This window comes from Heloderma suspectum, chromosome 2 (assembly GCF_057233095.1).
Source record: "Heloderma suspectum isolate Gila_16-S chromosome 2, 16-S_ref, whole genome shotgun sequence".
Lineage (NCBI taxonomy): Eukaryota > Metazoa > Chordata > Lepidosauria > Squamata > Helodermatidae > Heloderma > Heloderma suspectum.
This window is the reverse complement of record NC_139459.1, coordinates 194,969,643-194,989,975: the sequence shown is the minus strand read 5'-3', so window position 1 is coordinate 194,989,975 and position 20,333 is coordinate 194,969,643. Positions and strand designations below refer to the sequence as shown.

The window sequence follows — 20,333 nt, the reverse complement described above, 5'->3', positions numbered from 1 at the left end:
GGCAGAAACCAAAGAGGATCTAAAGAGCCTCCTGTTGAGGGTGAAAGTGGAGAGTGCAAAAGCTGGTTTGAAACTCAACATTAAAAATACTAAGATCATGGCATCTGGCCCTGTGACTTCCTGACATATAGAAGGGGAAGAAATGGCAGCAGTGACAGATTTTATTTTCTTGGGCTCCCAGATCACCGCAGGCAGTGACTGTAGCCATGAAATTAAAAGACGCTTGCACCTTGGGAGGAAAGCTATGGCCAACCTAGACAGCACAGTAAGAAGCAGAGACATCACCTTGCCGACAAAGATTCGTATAATCAAAGCTATGGTTTTCCCAGTAGCAACATATGGCTGTGAGAGCTGGACTATAAGGAAGACTCTTACATGTCCCCTGAACTGCAAGGAGGTCAAATCAGTCCATCCTAAAGGAAATCAGCCCTGACTGCTCATTGGAAGGACAGATACTGAAGCTGAAGCTCAAATATTTTGGCCACCTACTGCGAAAACTGCTCAAATATTTTGGCCACCTAATGCGAAGAGAAAACTCTCTGGAAAAGACCCTGATGCTGGGAAAGATTGAAGGCAAAAGGAGAAGGGGCGGCAGAGGATGAGATGGCTGGATAGCATCACCGATGCAATGAATATGAACTTGAGCACACGCCGGGAGAGAGCGGAGGACAGGAATGCCTGGCGTGCTATGGTCCATGGGTCAGGAAGAGTCAGACACGACTTAACGACTGAACATCAACTACCTATGTCTCATCAGAAATAAATCTAAGGGCGCAATCCTATGGGTTTGCACTCTGGGTATTGGTAAGCCCCCAAATTCGGGAGTACCCTATGCAGAAAGGGAGGTGCCTCGTGCCTCCCACTCTGCATTTAAGTTAGACTGGTGTTTTCGCCTGTCTACCAAGGCTTCAAGGAGGGGGAGGGAAGGAGGCTAGGACAGCCATACAAGATTTCTCGAATGGCTACTGCCCCCGTCTCCTGCCCTCCCCTCCTCCAGGAACGCCCCCTTTCCCTCGTTGCGCTGTTTTCCAAGCGCAGAGAGGTATCCACCGTAGTTCTCGCCACCCCGGCTACGAGCGGGAGCCCTGTTTCCGACGTTGTAGCTAGAAAACCGAACAATATTGTCTCCCAGACGCTGTCTAGGAGATAAAGCATTGCTCCCTCCTTGAATTCATTGGGATGTATTCCCAGGTAAGCGATTACAGGATTGCAGCCTTTGACAATCACACACAGCGAATGAATGAGTTGCACGCTCTTGGGTATAAGATGCTAGCCTTCCATGGTACTCGTTTTTAATACAGTACTTGTGGCATGGAGCTGAACATAATCAGTTGTTAAATCTAGTAGATCAAATCACCGTCAAAACCAAAAGTAGAAGGGTGAATATCACTTCACGAAGTCGACACGCGCCTCCCCGTTTGACAGCACAGCAGGAAACGCAGGGAGAAACAAGGCCGCCGCTTTGCTCAGCGTCACGTTGGCTGCCACGGGACGGCCTTCGGTGGCGGGCCGCTAGCCGCCGCCGCCGCCCGCCTCCGGCCTTCCCCGCCCCCCCAAGCGCCGCGCTCCAGCCCCGCCCTCCTCGCGGGGCGGGGCGGGGCAAGGCGGCTGTCGGGCGGCCTGCCGCGGGCTCGTCCCCCCGGACGTGCGGCTCGCGGAGGACAGCCGCCCGCCATCTTGTTTGCTCGACGGACGATGCGGCGCCGTTCCCGCCCCGCAGCTGCCTCCGCTCTGGCGCTGCTTGCGATGCTGGGTGGAGCCCTGTCCTCCCTGTTGCCGAAAGACGGTGAGCACGGCTGCCCCCCGCCCCCGCGGCGTGCTGAGGCGCTCCGCCCCGACCGAAAGCGTCGGAAGACCACGGCCTGGGCCAGTTCCCTCGCTCGTTAGGGCCGCGCGCCTTCCTTTCCTGGGGGGACGGCTCTGGTCAGCACGTGGTGGCATTTCAAAGGAAAGGTCCTGGGGCTCAAGCCTGCCTGGAGCTACGCGAAAAGGGGCTCAGGCAGCAGGGTGCCTTCATGTGAATGTCTACACACGTACACACCCCTTCCGCCGCACACACACTTCAAAGTAAATCGTCACCGGTGGGCGTGTGTCTACTTTGCCACAGTTCAGACTAACAGCAGCCCTCAAGGAGGCAGCTCAGGGTGGCATCAACAACACTCACTTGGAGGTGCTGTTTCCTGGAGCTTCCAGACGGCCACTGCTATTGCGCAAGGGCGGTGGGCCTTGACCCGGCAAGCCCCGGGGTGCTGTACTCACAAACAGTTCTGAGTGAGCGCTGTGGGACAACTCGGCTCCAGCATACCTGGGGTGGGGTGAGTGTATATAATTAATGCAGCCTTCCCCAAGTGGGTGCTCTCCAGCTGTGTTGGACTACTTCTCCCATCACCCCAGCCAGCATGGTCATTGCCCATGGTGCTGGAGATAGGATGTGTAGGCCAACACAACTGGAGAGCACCCACTTGGGGATGGCCACTTGATATGAGTGGATATGGGATTCCAGGGGGGCTGGTTTGGGCTGCAAGGCAATTGGGCTCGCCACTTGGACCATATTCCACCAGTTCTCTATCTGCTGCACTGGTTACCTACTAGCTTCTGAGCCCAATTCCAAGTGTCGCTATTGACCTTTAAAGCCCAAAGAACTTGGAATCGATGTACTTGAAGGATTGCCTACATATGAACCTGTCTGTGTGTCAAGACAGCTGCAGAGGCCCTGTTTGTGTGCTCACTGGTAGGATAGTTAAATTGGCAGGTAATAAAACAAGAGCTTGTCAACAGTGGTCCCATAATTATGGAACTCTTTCTGGTTTCATTTAGGCAGATCCTAATAACCAGTAAATGGGACATTTACTTCTGAGTTGCAGTGGACCAAGATGTATGTATTTTGATTTATGGTCCTTTCCATTTGAGCAGCTCATTGTGGCAGTCAACTTCGACCCTCTGCATACTTACCCAAGGGCAAGCCCACTGAGCCCATTACTTCTGAGTTACTTCTAATGAGACCTTCCCAACTTTAGCCTCTTTTTAATGCAGCATTAAAAAACCATAAAGATGTAACACTGATTTCCTCCAAAACATGGCTTGCAAACTGGATGCCAGCCTTCAGGACACACATTTCTTCTTTTTTCCAGATCTTTTTTCTCCCCTCCTAAGGCCAGATTTCCAGGCAAGCTATTCAGGCAGTGGTGGGAGTGGAGTAACTTATTTGTTGCTCTTTTAAACCGTTCTATAACCCAAGTTCTCTGGGTGTTGTATAATATATTAAAAACATAAAATAAAAACAAAAACTGCAAATACATAATAAAAGCAAGATAAAACCAATCAAAACAGGTAAAAACACTACATAAAACAAAACGCTTACAAACCAAGGTACCAGCCGCAAAATAAGAGTATTAAAATTTTAATGAATTACTCTCCTATCCACTCAGCAGTTAAAACGAATAGTAAAAACATTTTATCTTCACTTGTAAACCTGACAACAGTGACTTGCACAATTACGATTGCATTAATGCTATCCTCATCTTTTTAAAAAATTACAACATCAGTGCCAATTCAACAAACAATGTCCATGTGAGTAATTGTGATCAGATCCATGCGTGCAAATTTATCATGTCATATGACAGGGATCATGCATGCAACTTGTGCATCAGATTTATTAAGGGCACAATCCTATGCGTGTTCAGACAGAAAAAAATCCCATGGCTGGCTGAGGCATTTTTCGACTTCTTTTCTGTCTAAACATGCATAGATCTGTACTCTAAGGGCTCAATCCGCTAGTCAGCAGCTAGATGGCCATAGGATAGGTCGGTTCCCTGAGAACTGACCTCCACCCCTTCCCGTGCTGCCTCGTAGGCAGCGCAGAATGACCCTGTGCTCAGAAGAGGAGCGCAGAATGGCAAAAATGGCGGTCCTGGGGGTATGCCGGGGCGAGGAGGGCAGAAGTGCCGTTCCGACACTTCCTATGCATCGTCCAGTGTCCGCACCCCCCGTTCCGCCTTCCCAAAATCGTCTGTCTAGCCACGAATGTAAGGCAGCTGAAGTGCAGAGGGGACGATCCCCTCCGCGCTTCTGCCCTGCATTGGATAGGATTGCACTGTAAGTGACCTACAAATGCAGCATTAAAAAGCCACTCAAAAGTTGAACTAATGGGGGGAGGGGGCAAAGACACTCTTTACCTGATCTAGGGTCAGCACTCCTTTCAAACCATTTTTTCAATTTCTGGTTTATGAGGGAGTCTGTTTTTTCTTAACCATGGTTTGAAGATTGCGATAACAAGGCTAAGACTGGGAAGGGAAGGAAGGGAGAGAGAAGAGAGAGGAATGTATAACTCTTAGCTGGTTCATGATTTAAATGAAATAAATAAATAAGTAAATTTGCACAGCATAGCTTGCAGGGAGCCACTGTTGCACCTGTACTAGTTCTCTGACAGTACAGATGGCTCCAAAATCATGGGTCTGAGGTTTAAGACATTTAATTCTTTTCATTTATTATTTGGAAGTATACCCCATCCTTTATGACATGCATGTATTATCAGTCTTGATTTAACAAGATGTGATCTTAAGCACCTTTACAGAGAAGCAATTTCCAGTTATATTAGGCATTAGTTGGGGCTTCAAAATAATGTGGATCATCTACCCAAAATGAAATATGTAAAAATCCCATTGATTACTCATTCTGTTTTGTATTATATCAACATCCTTAGAGCATTCACCCTATCTACCCCTGAATCAAACAAGCTCAGTTCTTTTGGACCAACATCTGACAATGAATTTGAGTGATTTAGGGCTCAATCCTATGCATGTTTAGACAGAGAAAAGGCCTACAACTCGCAGCATTCCCTATCCCTCATGCATAGGAGTGCACCCTTAGAGGTTTATGAAATAATTAAGAGTTGCTTCATTTCTGCACAAGAAGGTGGCTATGCCAAACTGATCAATTTAAAACAGTGAACCAGTACATAGCATTTACTTCAAATGTACTTGTTGCTGAATGCAGGCTGTGTTATGCTGCAATCCTGTACCCACTGACTTGTAAGTCCCGTTGAACTCAGTGGAACTTTTAGACATGTATATGATTGTACTGTTAGAAACATTGAACTTCACCAGTATAACTGTGTTTTGATTTCTAGAATGTGGAACAAGGCCCCTTATGGATAAGATAGCAGCAGAGACTCGGATTGTAGGTGGACATGATGCTAAGCTCGGGGCATGGCCATGGCAGATTAGTCTTCAGATTTATGAAATTGGTCTAGGTTACTACCATATATGTGGTGGATCTTTAATTAATAACAACTCAGTGTTGACAGCAGCACACTGCATTAAAATATCTAGGTATGTATTTTTTTCTTCAATTTTAGGTCTGAGAAAGGTGTACTGATGAATACGAAGAACTATTGGCTTATGTTTAAAATGTATGTTGAAAGTGGGGGCCTGGAGCAAATTGTTGTAGTGTATCCCTAGACAATCACAGGAATGTTCTTCAGGGCTTTAAAATACTTGGAGCAGGAGCCTTGTAGAGCTGGTCAGAACTCACAAGAGGGGGTAGTGTTTCAGGAGCCAGGAGGGCAGGGGGGGGGGGAGGAAAAAAGATTCTTTGGGGCTTGCAGAAAACAGTTTTTTTGTTTTGATCCTTCTGAAACTTACTTCCATCCAACTATATAGCTATAAGGGGCCCAGATTCAGGGCTGACTGCCAACCCTGAACCGAAGCACTTTTATACTGTATACTTGGATGAGTAGTATAGCATGGGAGGAAAAGTTTTTTAACCTCATGGTGTGTATCTCTCCTATTTTAATGTTACCTCCAGTATACTGTGTTAGATCCCAATCCTCAGTCATGCCAGTTCCCTCTTAATTTCTCTATTTTCATCCCCCCTGCCCCATAGCTGACCTTTAGTGTTTTATTGTGGGCCCCAACTTGTTCTCAGGCCACACCCTCTCTATATGACTCCACTCCACCCCCTCTGTCACCACAGCTGAGTCTTGTCTGAACACTCTAAGCTGTCCATCTGTCTGACATTCTATGCCCTACTGTCAAGAACTCTTTCCTTCAGCTCAGCTCTAGAAAAAAATTAAAATCCCCCCAAATTGTCACAAAGACATTGGACTTAACAAAACCTTGCGAAATATTCTAGGAATACAAAGGGTAGCGTAGCAGCCATGCAGTCCTGCACATTGAGAAGGTTTTAGTGAGAAATTCTCTTTTTAAAACAAAGCGGTCAGATGTCCAGATATAAAAAGGAAGCCTATTTGGGGGTGGGAGGGAAAAGGGAAAAACAAGAGAAGGCAATGATCACACACAGAATTCAAAATAAAAATCAGTAAAGTTAATCTAACTTCACTAGTTACTTATTTGAGCAGAATCTTAGGTTGCAGAGCACACCCAGAGTTCATTGTGGAGAAGAGGTTCTGAGAGAGAGTATCTTTGGACTCCTGATATAGGTGATTCAAAGAGACAAACTGATATAGGAGTCTCACATACATTTAGGAATCTGAGATCAGTGACAGCTAGCCCTTTGGTGGAGATGGGCTGTTGTTTTCCCAATGGATCAATAAGCTCCATTTCTGATGTCAGTGGTCTAGCTAGCAAATAAAAATATTATTTAGCAGCTAGGCCCACCACCTTAATGACAGTAAACTTACATCATCTCGAGGTTGCTTTTACCTTGCTGTTATTAACTATTTAGAGCCTTTAACATAGCCCCTCCCCCCAATTCTGATTAAACGTGGGAGAAGAGGATGTGTGTGAGAGTGAACGGGTGTGTGTGTGTGTGAGAGAGAGAGAGAGAGAAAGACGTGTGTGTGTGAATGAATTGGGATGTTTGTGGTATGGAGGTTGGAATGCGTGTGTGCACATGTGTCCTGGCCCCACGCACCACTGCCCTTCTCACAACCAGGCCTGCCCATCCATGAGGCCTCCAAAATGTTCTGCAGGGACCAGTGTGGTTCCAAAGGTTTGCCCAGCCCTGCTCTAGGTACAGTAGCGAGAAAAAGTTTGTGAACTCTAATGCTAATTACAGAAATTCCATAGTTTTACCATGATAGCCTTTGTGAATCAAAACCAGTCCTTTTCTAAATATCCAGTAGGGTTTATATTAACCAATTCTGTCTCTTAAAACAATGTATAAATTAGGCAAACAATGAGTACAAACAATGAATAAGTCAGGGTATATGCAAAAGTAAGTGACCCCCTGGTTTCATCAGCTCAGTTAAAGGGAATAATTAGAATCAGGTATTTAAGTAATTAGGTAGTTATTCAGGAGTGAGTTTGAGAGGCCCCACCCTATAAAAGGATCAGAAACTTTGGTCTTCACTATACGGTTGTGTGGAAACACGTCATGCCACAATCAAAAGACATCTCTGAGGACCTCAGAAAAGTAGTTATTGCTGCTCGTCAGTCTAGAAGGGTTACAAAACCATTTCTAAGGATTTGGGGCTCCACCAATCCACTGTCAGACAGTCTACAAATGGAGAAGGTTCAAGTCCACAGTCACTCTACCCAGGAGCAGTTGTCCTACCCAAATCTCTCCAAGAACAAACCAACGCATCATCCAGGAAGTAAAAAATAACCCCAGAGTAACATCCAAGGCCACTTTCGTCTTGGTAAGTGTGAGTGTTTATGACTCAACGATCAGAAAAAGACTGAACAAGAATGGTGTTCATGGGAGGATAGCCAGGAGGAAACCACTGCTCTCTAAAAAGAAAATTGCTGCCCATCTGAAGTTTGCTAAAGATCACATAGATGATGTCCAAGACTTCTGTAACAATGTTCTCTGGACAGATGAGTCAAAGGTAGAACTTCTTGGCCTCAATGAGAAATGTTATGTTTGGCAAAAAACAAACACGGAGTTTGAACAGAAGAACCTCATCCCAACCGTCAAGCGTGGTGGTGGGACTGTGATGGTTTGGGCCTGCTTTGCTTCCTCAGGACCTGGATAGCTTGCCATCATTGACACAACCATGAATTCTGCAGTGTATCAGAGGATTCTAGAGGAGAATGTCAGGCCATCTGTCCATGAGCTGAAGCTGGATCATGCAACAAGACAATGATCCTAAACATACAAGCAGATATACAAAAGAATGGCTGCACAAGAAGAAATTCTGTGTTTTAGAATGGCCTAGTCAAAGTTTGGACCTAAACCCTATTGAAACGTGGCAGGACCTGAAGTGGGCTGTTCATGCAAGGAAGGTCTCAAATGTCATGGAGTTGAAGCAGTGCTGTAAGGAGGAATGGACCAAAATTCCTCAAAACCAATGTGAGAGACTGACCAACAGTTATAGGAAACGCTTACTTGAAGTCATTGCTGCTCAAGGGGGTGCTACCAGGTACTAAATCTAAAGGCTCAGATACTTTTTCACACATGGATATTGAATGCTGAATCAGTTGTGGATAAATACATGATGAAAAAGCATCATGTTCGTGAGTCAATTTTTTAATCACGTTATCTGTTGTTCTTTATCTGGGATTATGGGGTTAGATTAAGATCTAATAACATTTTAGGTTGGAACTATGTAACAATCCTAAGGGGTCACAAACATTTTTTCTCCATTGTAGCACTGTTGAGCTACATCAGAAGATTGGGGTTTGTCACAGTCTCATATGGACCTCCTAAATTATAATTATAGGAAACTATTTAACTCTGTAAAAAGGGATCCTGTGGCATAGAATGCACTGAACCTTAACTTCATGATGCAGCTCCAGGTACACTCAAAGAAATTCGCTTTGGGCATCTCTAAACCAGCTGAAAATCCTGCATTTAAAATGGGGCTTTCTGCTTCCGTTTTAAATGCAGGATCACAATGACTCCCCTTTTCATGTCCTTCCTTTTCTCCCACCCATTCCCCCTCCTTTCCCCCCATATCTGAGACTTCCATTATCTTTCATTGATCTTGCTCCTCTTCTTGCCTCTTTAACTCTTTTCTCGGAGGGAACTGAAGCAGAACACAACGGGGTAATTTGATATCTCATTATCTGCAATCTATTTAAAAAAGGATCAAAGGGCATTTAGTGCAGGAGATGCCTGGGATGAACCTTAACTTCACTGCATCATGAAAAGAGCCCGCAAACTTCTGTGAAGGAGCAATCTTAATAGCAGGATAAAAGCCTGGTGTGAAGGAGCCCTTTCAAACTACTGTTTTAATGCCTGCAAATATGCAAGGTAGGCAAAAAAGGTCATATCCCTACTGCCACCTTTCAGAAGCCAGGTCCCCATGGGAAGCTAAATTTTAAGTTATTTTGAATAAATTTGTATACCACAATTCATTGAAAATAAGCAACAACTGCAGGAATGTACCTATACCTTATTATTTTACTTATCTTTATTATGAAACATCTCAATTACATTGAGTTCTGATTCTGCTGTCCTACCTACCTACCTACTTCCTGAATATGTGGATGTCTTAAACAGAGCTTTACTTTAAAAGAAGTATTGTGGCAACAGATGTTCAAGAGAATCCCTTGTTGTCCTCAGCTCTGGTAATCTGAGATGCATGGAGGATAAACCTGAACACCTCCCATTTCTCTTGTTTCAACATTCTTGGGACAGAAGGTATTTGGCCTGGGGGCTGATCCAATGGTCTTCAATCAGTAGAGAGCCCATGCGCTAACATGATGTGATTATGTGATGCATCTGAAGAAGCTGCTTTCAAAAGTACAGTAACAGTCTAAACCAGGATATCTTGTTCTCTGGTTTCAGTTAGTGTGTCCAAATCCAATACGTACTAAATTCTGCCACTGTATAGTCAAAAGTGATATGTAATATTACTAGCTTTGAAAAGTTTTATCTAGCTGGGTGTCATGTTTTAGAGGTGTTATATCTTTTCACTATAAACTATTAAATTCAGAGGTTCAGACAAAGGAACCTTCTGTACTAGCATGTGATCAGAAGATATGGTCCTCGAGATGAATAGTACAACCTGTGGTAAGATTTAGCAATATTGTCTTTTTCACCTCCTAAAAATGTCAGAGAACTAGCCTTTAGGGTAATGGCAAAGTGGCATCAATTGCCTGATATTCTACACCAGCTTTCCCCAACATGATTCCCTTGAGATGTTTTGGACTAAAACTCTCATCATCCCTGAGCACTGGCCAGGTTGGAGCCAGTGGGAGTCATAGTCCAAAAGATCTGGAGGACACCTGGTTGAGTAAGGCTATTCTACACCATCTGAATATTAACTACCCTCCCATCTACTTCCATCAATGTGGGGCCAAGGGAGCACTTGGTGGCAATGCCCCAAAATCTCATTTGGGGCTAGGATTTTACAATTAAATCCATTCTGTTATTCCTTTATGCCCTGTAGTATTGTTAGGTGACTTGCCAGCTACATAAACCACCTCTGAGTAGGGATCTGACAGCTCACCTACGTATAGCTGTAAAAATTTTGTTAACTGCACAGTGAAAGAGCATTAAACCTCTGTCCAAAGTGGCATGGCTTGATAAGGTATGGGAGGCCCTAGTAGACGACAAGAGTGTTTCCTTTAATTAAGGGCAACATGAATTTCAGTTACAAGAGCGTATTTTTGGAACCAGGGTTGTCATTAGCTTTACTAAAGAAAAACAATTGACATTCCCAGTCTCAAAGGTTTAAGAGCATTGTTATTATGTAGCAGGCACAATATATCAGCTTTTCAATAGTTCTGGTTACGTAACATTCCTGATATCTGGCTTTGATCAATTATTCTTCAATGGACGGAAGTTGGTTTCTGTGCTGTCTTCTCTGTACTCTACATCCAATAGTACCTTCATGGAATTCTCGTTAACTGTTCTTCCATTCCATTGTTATATTCTATTGTGATTAAAAAATCTGTTTTTTTAAAAACAAAACAACATGTTTTGGATTACAACTACAAGCGGCTGGGGTGGATGGGAATTGAAGGCCAAAACATTTGGAGGCATCAGTTTGGGAAGGCTCCTCTAACCATTGTATTTTTTATTTAAAAGTACTTTAAAGTTGGCTGAACACTACAATCATGGAGGGAGGATGAAAATGTTCCTCTGTTGATTGCCAGGATGATGACGCTATTCAGCTCCTCCAGCTACTGCTTAAAAGATCTGACTTCAATTACTGACTTGAGTTTTCATTCTATTTTCTGATTTATTTTTTTGTTTGTTTATTTTGCTCTGCTATCACCCAACAGGTTCCAGAATTCTGTTAGGCCTGAAAGGCGAGCAGGTTCAAGAGGGAAAATGGAGTTGGGGGTAAACGGGGGAAGCATATGAGATAATTTCAGTTATATGTATTTAGGCTTAGTTACAATAGGGTAAGGAAATGCGAAGGCTTAATAGAAATAATAGGTATTGGGAAGAAACATTTGAGCCAAGTAGGAGCGGTGGCATAGCCTTCTATTTAGCACTGATGGGGTGCTTCAGAGTGCTTCATATACCTTATCTCAGTAGTCCTTAAAACAAGCCTGTAAGGCAGGTTATTAACCCCACATTGCACTGCAGCTACTGGAGAGGCTGGTGGACTGCGGCTGAGAGGTCACAGACTATCTGCTGCGTTCATGGCAGGGCTGAGATCTGAGCTACATTTTAATGACGTCAATACTATAACCAGCCCAATGAACCACCATTATCCACCACTTTGGGTACTTAGTTGCATTCCCCCTAGGGCCGGCTGCTGCTGAACCCCACAAATGATAGGATTCAGGACATAGAAGTCCAGCAGGATTTAGCAGCAATGAGATACATTTTTTGGATTTTGAGCTTAGCTCCAGGTTTTGAAAGTTTCATGTCATGTACAGTAGTTTAACCCAATTTAGGGTATACAATAAAATGGGGATTTATCTCATTACACTTACAAATTATAGCATACCCAATTGGGTTTTATACTTTGGAAAGCAGCTACCAATGCTGAAACCAGAAACTGTTTATGCCTCTCCATTCAGTTTCAAAAGAGGCTTGACATGCAACATAGGGTGGCTTCTGCTTAAGAAACATGAGCTTAAAGGCTCTGTGTGTAGAATTATTTTTCCACTTCTTTGGATCCTGGCCTTAGCATTTGTAGATCCAATTATTAGATATTTCTTACGTTCCTATGGATATAGATGTACTTATTTGCTATTATTATCTGCAGCAATTTTTGGTATTCCCTCTCCATTTAATCGGAATCTGGATCCATGCTTATTTGTTTTACATAGTGTAAAGCAAGAGATGACTCTTAAGTCTCAAAGTTTGTGAAATAGCAATTCTAAAATAATAATTGAGTCTATAGGGGATTTTATTCTGTCCTAGGAACCCAGCCTTTTGGAGGGCTGTGCTTGGCTTGCATCATCTTCATAAATACAACTATCATACTGTAACACGCCGGGTCAGAGCTATCACGATCCAGTCTAATTATACTCCGGAAACCTATGAAAATGATGTTGCTTTGTTTACGCTAATAAGATCTATCAAATACAATGACTATATTCAGCCCATCTGCCTACCTGACACTCATCTTTTCATTAAAGATGCGTACCCATGTTATATAACTGGATGGGGAAACACAAACGAGGAAGGTATCTTTTATTTTTCCTTAAACTATTGTTAAGAGTGAGAATTAGTTTAGTGATTTCAAACCGTTTCTCTGCCATGAGTACATTCAGGGCTATTTCACACATGTGGAAGGAAATCTGGGTCTGCCACTGAGTGTGTACACTCAAGAGGGAATGTCATGGTGACACACTTTGGGGGTGGGGGGCAGTCACACTTTATATTTCAAGATAAACACTAAAAAAGAAGAATCTTGGCTTGATTCCAAAGATGTACATCCATCTGTTGCTCAGACCAGAATAGTTACCCTGTCTCCTGCATTTATTATGAGAAACAGTGAAAAACATTACAACTTTACCTCAAAAGATTAGAAATTTCATCAGGTGTGCTGTTTGCCTCATCTGTGTCAGACTTTATCTGGGGAAAATCAATCTGCAATCTAACTTCTTTGCATATTATTAGCAAAAAGTATTGTAGGCTCGGTTTGAGCTGAGTCCCACACTCACCATGTAGGCTGTTCACAGATTTGATGGCACACTTCTTTAGATTGTCCTCTATTTTAATCTAAAATGATAATTTAAGTAAAAAATTGTGGACACCGGTCAAATTTACAAAAGACAGATTTCCTTCTTCAAAAAAGGAATATGGACATTACTTAGAAAGCAGCTTCTCTGGGTCTGGCTTTTGTGTGAACTTCATTGTGCACATGTTTTAGAGGACTGTGCACCTGAGTAAACTATATTTTGATGTGTAAAGTTTTTGAACTACTGTACCTACAATTTTGTTATGGTAATGGCTGAAGCAGATAAACTGAATAGTTCCTTTGCTACAAACAACACAAAAAGCACAAATAAATTCTGAAGACATACATTAGTTGATTATAATAAAAGCAAAATAATAACAGCAGTAAAGAAATCTCAACAGCAAATGGCCTAGCATCCACACCTTCATATGGACCAGGGGTCTGTCTTGGCTGCCAAACAGAAATTGCTACAGCTCCAAGACAGTGGAAGGATTTGTGAGCTTTAGGGCGCAGTCCTGTGCATGTTTAGAGAGAAAAAAGTCTTACAATTCCTAGCATGGGTGGGGGATGCTAGGAGTTGTAGGACTTTTTTCTGTCTGAACATGCATAGGATTGTGCCCTTAGTTGGTTAACTAACGTAGGTTCTCTGAATTGCACAGAGGATGCAGGTCTAGTGCGTTGGGCTTAGGAGAGTTACAGTGGCTTAAGTGCTGCCACTAGCCTGCAGTTTTGCATATTGCCTTGTTTCAGAATGTTGCCAGAATACTTCCAGCAGTATTTTGTGTTTTCCTTACAGTTCGAGGCAAACTTATATTACAAGAAGCTCAAGTAAACATTATTCCACTAAATGTGTGTAATAGATACGACTCGTATGGAGGACGACTAACACTGAATATGCTTTGTGCCGGCTCTGCAAGTGGACGTGTCGATAGCTGCCAGGTAAAATGGAGATATTTCCATTTTACAACATGTCACCTGAACTTCCTTTCATGCAATTGTGTGGGCAAACTCTGTTATCTGGGGATATGTGAAAGATGTTTGTAAATCTGGGGATGAAAAGATAGCTTTTATTGCTTTATGTAATAAAATCAGAATTAATAATATCAGTAAAATCCATAGAAGTTATTTATAGAAGTGCTTCATTTGCCCTAAGCTCTATATAAAAATAGAAAACAAATCCCTATTTGCTCACAATTAAAGAAAAAATAAGACGAAGGGTGCAATCCTATGCATGTTTAGAGAGAAAAGGGAGTTGCAGAAAAAGGGAAAAACCAATTTTCTAATTCAGGTTTGAGGGAATATACAAATAAAGATAATCATTCTAGTTGAGTTTGAAAACAGTCATATAAAATTTTAATTGTTTGCATCAATTAAGACTTTAGTAGTGACTGAGAAAGTATTACATAAAAGTTGGGATTCCTTTTGTTTCCATTCAGAACACTTGGAGCACTTTGCTTCCACCCAGAACTGACAACTTGGAAATAAAGGATGAGGGTTTGTTACTATAATAGCTGCCTATTTTTTCTGTTTCTACTGCCAAACGAGGCTGTGTGCTTCCTCAGAGATGGAGATATTTCTGAGTAAACAGCAGGATTTCATATTTTCAAAAAGGTATCAATCTGACTTTCTTCCTCTAAGCAGTCTTTAGGGTAGCTCCAGGTGAAACCTGAAGCCATCACAATACCTGGTAGAAGTAAGGGTGTTTTTTCTCCCCCCGCCCCTAATTTTTGTAACATCTTGCTGGAGATCTTAAAAGCGCACACATTTTTTCTGATCTTTTGATTGGCTTAATAAAAGTATTACACTAATTTTGATTTTGGAATTTGCTTTTGGCCAACACAACTACCTCGGGGTGTGGGGTTTAGAATACCATGAGCAACACTCATATCACCATATCTTATTTTTCATATTCCAGGGAGACAGTGGTGGACCTTTGATGTGCTACTTTCCAAGTACCACCAGGTTTTATCTCGTAGGAGTCACCAGCTTTGGGTATGGTTGTGGCCGACCAAGATATCCAGGAATCTATGCTCATATAGTTAATTACAGAAGTTGGATAGATGCGCATCTGCTTGCTAAAACTACCACTGTGAAGTTTCCATTTCTCCTGATCCTTTTGACTGTGGGCTGGGTAATTTTCCATATTCTGTAAAAAGGCAAATTCTCCTTTCATTGTACTAGAATGATTTTTGATTGTTTTTATACTGTATTGCTTTCTCTTTGAAATGAAGTATCTTTACCAGAATTCATTATCTTTAATAATCAATAGACTTTATCCACTCCCCTGCCCCACTGCATCCGAAAATATATTTCATCTGTACTTTAAAAATCTAAACCCAACAGGAACTGATCATTTACATAGATATGTTTTGGGGCAGTAAATTATATAATGACAATCATACTCTTCGAAGTAGGCTAAAATATGAGAATTAACATTTTTAAAAACACACACTGAAAATTGTCATTTAGCATATGATAAAAATGGTTGTACTTCCAGTGCAGTACTGATAATTTATAGAATTCAAACAATTCAAATAAAAATACATTTATTACTGTATTTTAGTTTATAAAGAGACTATGTACATGACAGGGGCTAAATGTTGCCATACTTTACATAGCATTTTTCAAATAATTTTTTTAATAACTGTATACAGATATCATGTATGAAACTCCAGTGTAATAATTCTTCAATCCTTTACTCTCAATTGATTGTATCTTAAAGGAAAAAACTGTGAGGACCTATAAATAAGAGGTAACTTTTCAAGCATCTGTCCTGCAAGCATTTACCCACAAGTAGTAGAATTGGTGCTTTAAGTATTAGAAAGTTTGATCCTAATAAATATTTACTCTGCTGGTTCTTCTGTAAGAAGGAACACCTACCATATTTCCTTCTAAGCAGCAGTAGAGATTTGTTAATTACACACACAAACACACATAGGCAAAAAGCCTAAACACACTTACTAGGAGTGTCATCGAACACAGATTTACTGCTGAATAAACATGCGTAGGCTTGGGCCAACAGTCAGAGTATGAATTCCCCACTGTTATTAAGACTGAACAAATCCTGCATCTGCATAGTGGTACAATAACATTAGATTTGCCCATAGGCGAAATAACAGACAACTTGAAACAGTTATTTCGGATTCCTTATTACTGAGATAAAGAAGTGCAGCTATGTATTTGTTTAAAAAATAGGCATACATATTTAAGTTAAGCTGCTTAATATGAAGATAGATCAATGGTAGCTGATGTTAGGCTGTCTGTGGTCAGGTCCTAGCTTTACTACAAGATAGAATGGTAAATAACATGATGGGGAGGGGCCATGCAGAAGAGGCAATTATGGGGGAAGAGGAGCCAGGACTGAAGGGAGAGTGTAATAGTATGAGAAAGCAAACTTTCTAGTATTTTCTTCCAGTGCTATTTGATGGGACATTTTTTAGATGCCATTGCTCATCTGGCACCAGCAGCTGAGATGGTATTGTCCCAATCTGTGCTGATTATTGCTGTGATCAACAAATTACACACAAGTGGAGCCAAAAAGAAAAATGTGGTTTTTTTAGTCATTACTTTCTGCATGTACTGCTGAACTGGAAAGTACCTAAAGACCTAGAATTAAGCCTTTTGATTATAGTGAGTTTAGGGTAGTCAGCTTTGAATTGTCCCCTCTACTTTTGGCTTTAACAGTGATTTGATCTACATCATTTAGAGGTGATTATGTTTAACTCCTTGCCATGAGTACTGTATAAAAGGACTATCTTGCAGGGCTGGAATATTGTACTTGGTAGCGTGCACATACTCATTTTCTGTGAATGTGACTTTCAGAGGAACATCCCATCTCTAGGACTGAAGCTTTCAGGAGAGTTGTTACCACTTTTAAGCACACCAGATCATTGTCTTGTGTTTTGTTTTTCATGGCATTCACACTTATGTTGATGTATTCTCATTTATCTGAAGGAAAATGTATGGAATAGTAACAAAGTAATGGATGTTGAGAGACTGTTAAAAATACCATTACTTTAAAAAATTATTTCAATGTAAGAACAGAGGGTCTCTTTTGTTCAGTTTGATATCATTTAAAAAAAACTTGGGAGTGCAACACCTTAATTTAATTGATATGCTGTTGCTGTACAATATTGTTTTGAAAAGAGGAACCACTGATGGGTATATCACACAAGCATTATTTGGTTGTAGATAACTTTTTAAATAATTATTAAACAAGAATAAAATTCATATTTACTAGCATAATCCTCCCCTCTTTCACCTTAATACTGCAGTCCATGATCTTCATAAACTTGAAAATAAACATTGAATTCAGTGGGGCTAACTTCCAGTGGTTCATGCATACGATAAAGTGGCAAGTCTAATGGGGGGGGGGGGTAGGGCGCAATCATATGGGGATAGTCAGCTGCCTCCAAACTCAGAGGCAACTGACTATCCAATGCAGGGTGGGTGGAGTGTGGAGAGGCGGGCCTGCTGCTGCTGCCGCCGCTGCTGCCGCTGCCACCACCACCAGGCCTTCCCTGGAGACTTCTGCCTGGCAGACCGCCAGTCCCTGCAGGACCAGGCCCCCAGGTACCGAGCCAGCTGTGCTGCTCCACCTGCCCTCCCTGGAGGGGCTACATAAGCTGGCTGGCTGAGGTGGCCTGGGAGAGCCAGGGCCTGCAGGAGAGGCCACCACCATCACCAGGGAAGAGGCGTGCCTGCTGCTGCTGGGCCTGCGGCAGCGGCGGCAGCAGCTGCTGCTGCCGCCGCCACCACCTGGCCTTCCCTGTGGACTCCGGCCTGGCATTATTTTTAAGGGGATTTTTAATTGTGTGTGTGTGTGTGTTTTCTTTTTCCTGGGGGATTTTGTTGTGGTTTTAGGGGTGGGTAGCCTGCCTGATAGGCGGGAGCGAGGGGGCATGTGTCCACCTGATGGAGGCAGTGGGGGGAGTGTTGGGGGCCAGAAGATACCGAGGCTGGGCGGCAGGCGCTGGCGGAGCGCTAGGGGCAGGCCATGCCAGATAAGGGGAACAAGGGAGAGATGTGTAGTATCTGTCCCCTGCTCCGGGCCTGTCCAGAGCCAAAGGATGGCTGGGGGAGGCGTGACCCCATCTTCTGGCCTTCATTTGCTGCTCTGCAATGCCAGGTCTGTTACCCAGAAAAGCTCCCTCATCCATGACATGATCCTGGATGAGGGTGCAGACCTGGCATGTATTACGGAGACCTGGCTGGCTGAGGCTGCTGCTCCAACCCTTGCAGCCATGTGTCCAGCTGGATTTTCGTATGCACAGCAACCGAGGGCTGGGGATCGGGGAGGGGGAGTGGCTGTTATCTACCGGGAGTCCTTGGTCTTCACCAGACCCCCTATCCGGGAGACCAAGGTTGCTGAGTGCATGTACTGGAAGTTGGGCCCGAAGGGCAGTCTGGGGATTCTGCTCGTGTACCATCCACCCCGCTGCACGACTGACTCCCTGGCCGAGGTGCTTGAGGTGGTCTCTGATGTGCGTGTGCAGTCCCCTAACTTACTGGTGTTGGGGGACTTCAACGTACATTCGGAGGCCATCCTCACAGGAGCACCTCGGGACTTCATGGAGACCATGGCCTCCTGGGAGCTGCACCATATTCTAACTGGGCCGACCCATGTAGCCGGTCATGCACTAGACCTTGTGTTTGTTTCTGGAGAAGCGGGGAGTGATCTGGAAGTCGGGGGTATATCCACCACCCCCTTGTCATGGTCAGATCACTATCTGGTGACATTGGACTTCTCGGTTCCACAACCCCTCCGCAGGGGTGGAGGACCCATTAAAATGGTCCGCCCCAGGCGTCTTATGGATCCAAATGGATTCCTGAACGTGCTTGGGGATTCTCTGGGGCATGCCAACGGCCACTCGGTCGAGACCCTGGTGGGTGGCTGGAATGCCACAATCACTGGGGCATTAGATCAGGTGGCTCCGAAACGCTCTCTCCCCCTGAACAGGGCTCGGACTGCACCATGGTTCAATCCACGGTTACGAGCTCTGAAACAGGAGGTGAGATGGCTAGAGCGCCAGTGGCGGAAGTCTCGCTCCAAAGACGATCAGACACGGGCTAGAGCTGTATCTTCAGCCTATCACGTGGCGGTGAAGGCAGCAAAAAAGGAATATTATGCTGCCTCCATCGCGTCTGCAGAGTGCTGTCCCAGGAGGCTGTTCCAAGTGGTCCGGAGCCTGGTCGGTCCTGTGGCTCCGGAACCACTGGAGCATTCTAAGGCCTCCTGTGAGGCCTTGGCAAGGCACTTTGCAGATAAAATTGATCAGATTAGGTGTGTTACTCTGCACACTGTGGATACAGTTAGTGAGCAAGAGGCGGCCTGTGGCAAACTGGTTTTGTGGGATCGGTTCCAGCTTCTTCCTCCTGATGAAGTGGACAAGGTGCTTTCATCGGTACGGCCGACCACCTGCTTACTTGATCCTTGCCCATCTTGGCTCATTATGAGCTGCAGAGACAGACTGGGTGAGGGGATCAAGGCGGTGGTGAACGCCTCCCTTGAGGAGGGAGTGATGCCATCAGCCCTCAAGGAGGCAGTGATAAGACCGCTCTTAAAGAAGCCCTCCTTGGATCCTCAAGTTTTGAACAACTTTCGCCCAGTCTCAAATCTGCCATTTTGGGGCAAGGTGATTGAGCGGGTGGTGGCGGTGCAGTTGAAGGCACACTTGGAAGAAACTGATTATCTAGACCCATTTCAGTCGGGCTTCAGGCCTGGGCATGCGACAGAAACGGCCTTGGTCGCCTTGGTAGATGATATGAGGAGGGCTCTGGATAGGTGTGAATGCTCCTTCCTTGTTCTCCTCGACCTCTCAGCGGCTTTCGATACCGTTGACCACGGTATCCTCCTGGAGCGCCTGGAGGGGTTGGGCATTGGAGACACCGTATTGTGGTGGTTCCAGTCCTTCCTCTCCGGCAGGTACCAGAGGATAGCACTGGGAGAGGAGGTTTCGGACCCGTGGCCACTTACTTGTGGGGTGCCACAGGGTTCCATCCTCTCCCTGATGCTATTTAACATCTATGTGAAGCCGCTGGGGGCTATCATCAGGAGGTTTGGGGTGCAGTGTCATCAATATGCGGATGACACGCAGCTCTACCTCTCGTTTAAATCTTCACCAAGGTTGGCCGTAGAATCCCTGTCCAAATGTCTGGAGACGGTGAGTGGCTGGATGGGGAGGAATAGGATGAAGCTGAACCCTGACAAGACCGAGGTACTTTTGGTGGGAGACAAGAGGAGGCTGGGGGATGCTGACTTGGTGTTGAATGGGGTACGGCTACCCTTGAAAGCCCAGGTCCGCAGCCTGGGGGTCATTTTGGACTCTCAGCTGTCCAT

General features: G+C 44.1%; 1 protein-coding gene across 2 annotated transcripts; it reads left to right on the top strand.

Annotated features, from left to right (window-relative positions):
• Positions 1–1,592: 1,592 nt before the first annotated feature.
• LOC146353737 (transmembrane protease serine 12-like) lies at positions 1,593–17,235 on the top strand. 2 transcript variants are annotated; one of them, XM_084837193.1, is made up of 6 exons: positions 1,593–1,786; positions 5,129–5,330; positions 12,232–12,497; positions 13,791–13,933; positions 14,431–14,488; positions 14,910–17,235. In XM_084837193.1, exons 1-6 carry the CDS (start codon positions 1,696–1,698, stop codon positions 15,035–15,037), a joined length of 888 nt encoding a protein of 295 aa, XP_084693319.1. In that variant the 5' UTR covers positions 1,593–1,695; the 3' UTR covers positions 15,038–17,235. The 2 variants fall into 2 exon arrangements, with proteins under 2 accessions (XP_084693319.1, XP_084693318.1); XM_084837192.1 differs by lacking the exon at positions 14,431–14,488 and having other exon boundaries at positions 1,598–1,786.
• Positions 17,236–20,333: the final 3,098 nt, after the last annotated feature.

What these genes read in the sequence shown, in the direction of transcription:
- LOC146353737 (XM_084837192.1), top strand. Translation starts at nt 1,696, where the DNA reads ATGCGGCGCCGTTCCCGCCCCGCAGCTGCCTCCGCTCTGGCGCTGCTT. An exon ending in CTCCCTGTTGCCGAAAGACG is followed by an intron (nt 1,787 to 5,128) that starts GTGAGCACGGCT and finishes TTTGATTTCTAG; the next exon opens with AATGTGGAACAAGGCCCCTT. An exon ending in GGGAAACACAAACGAGGAAG is followed by an intron (nt 12,498 to 13,790) that starts GTATCTTTTATT and finishes TTTTCCTTACAG; the next exon opens with TTCGAGGCAAACTTATATTA.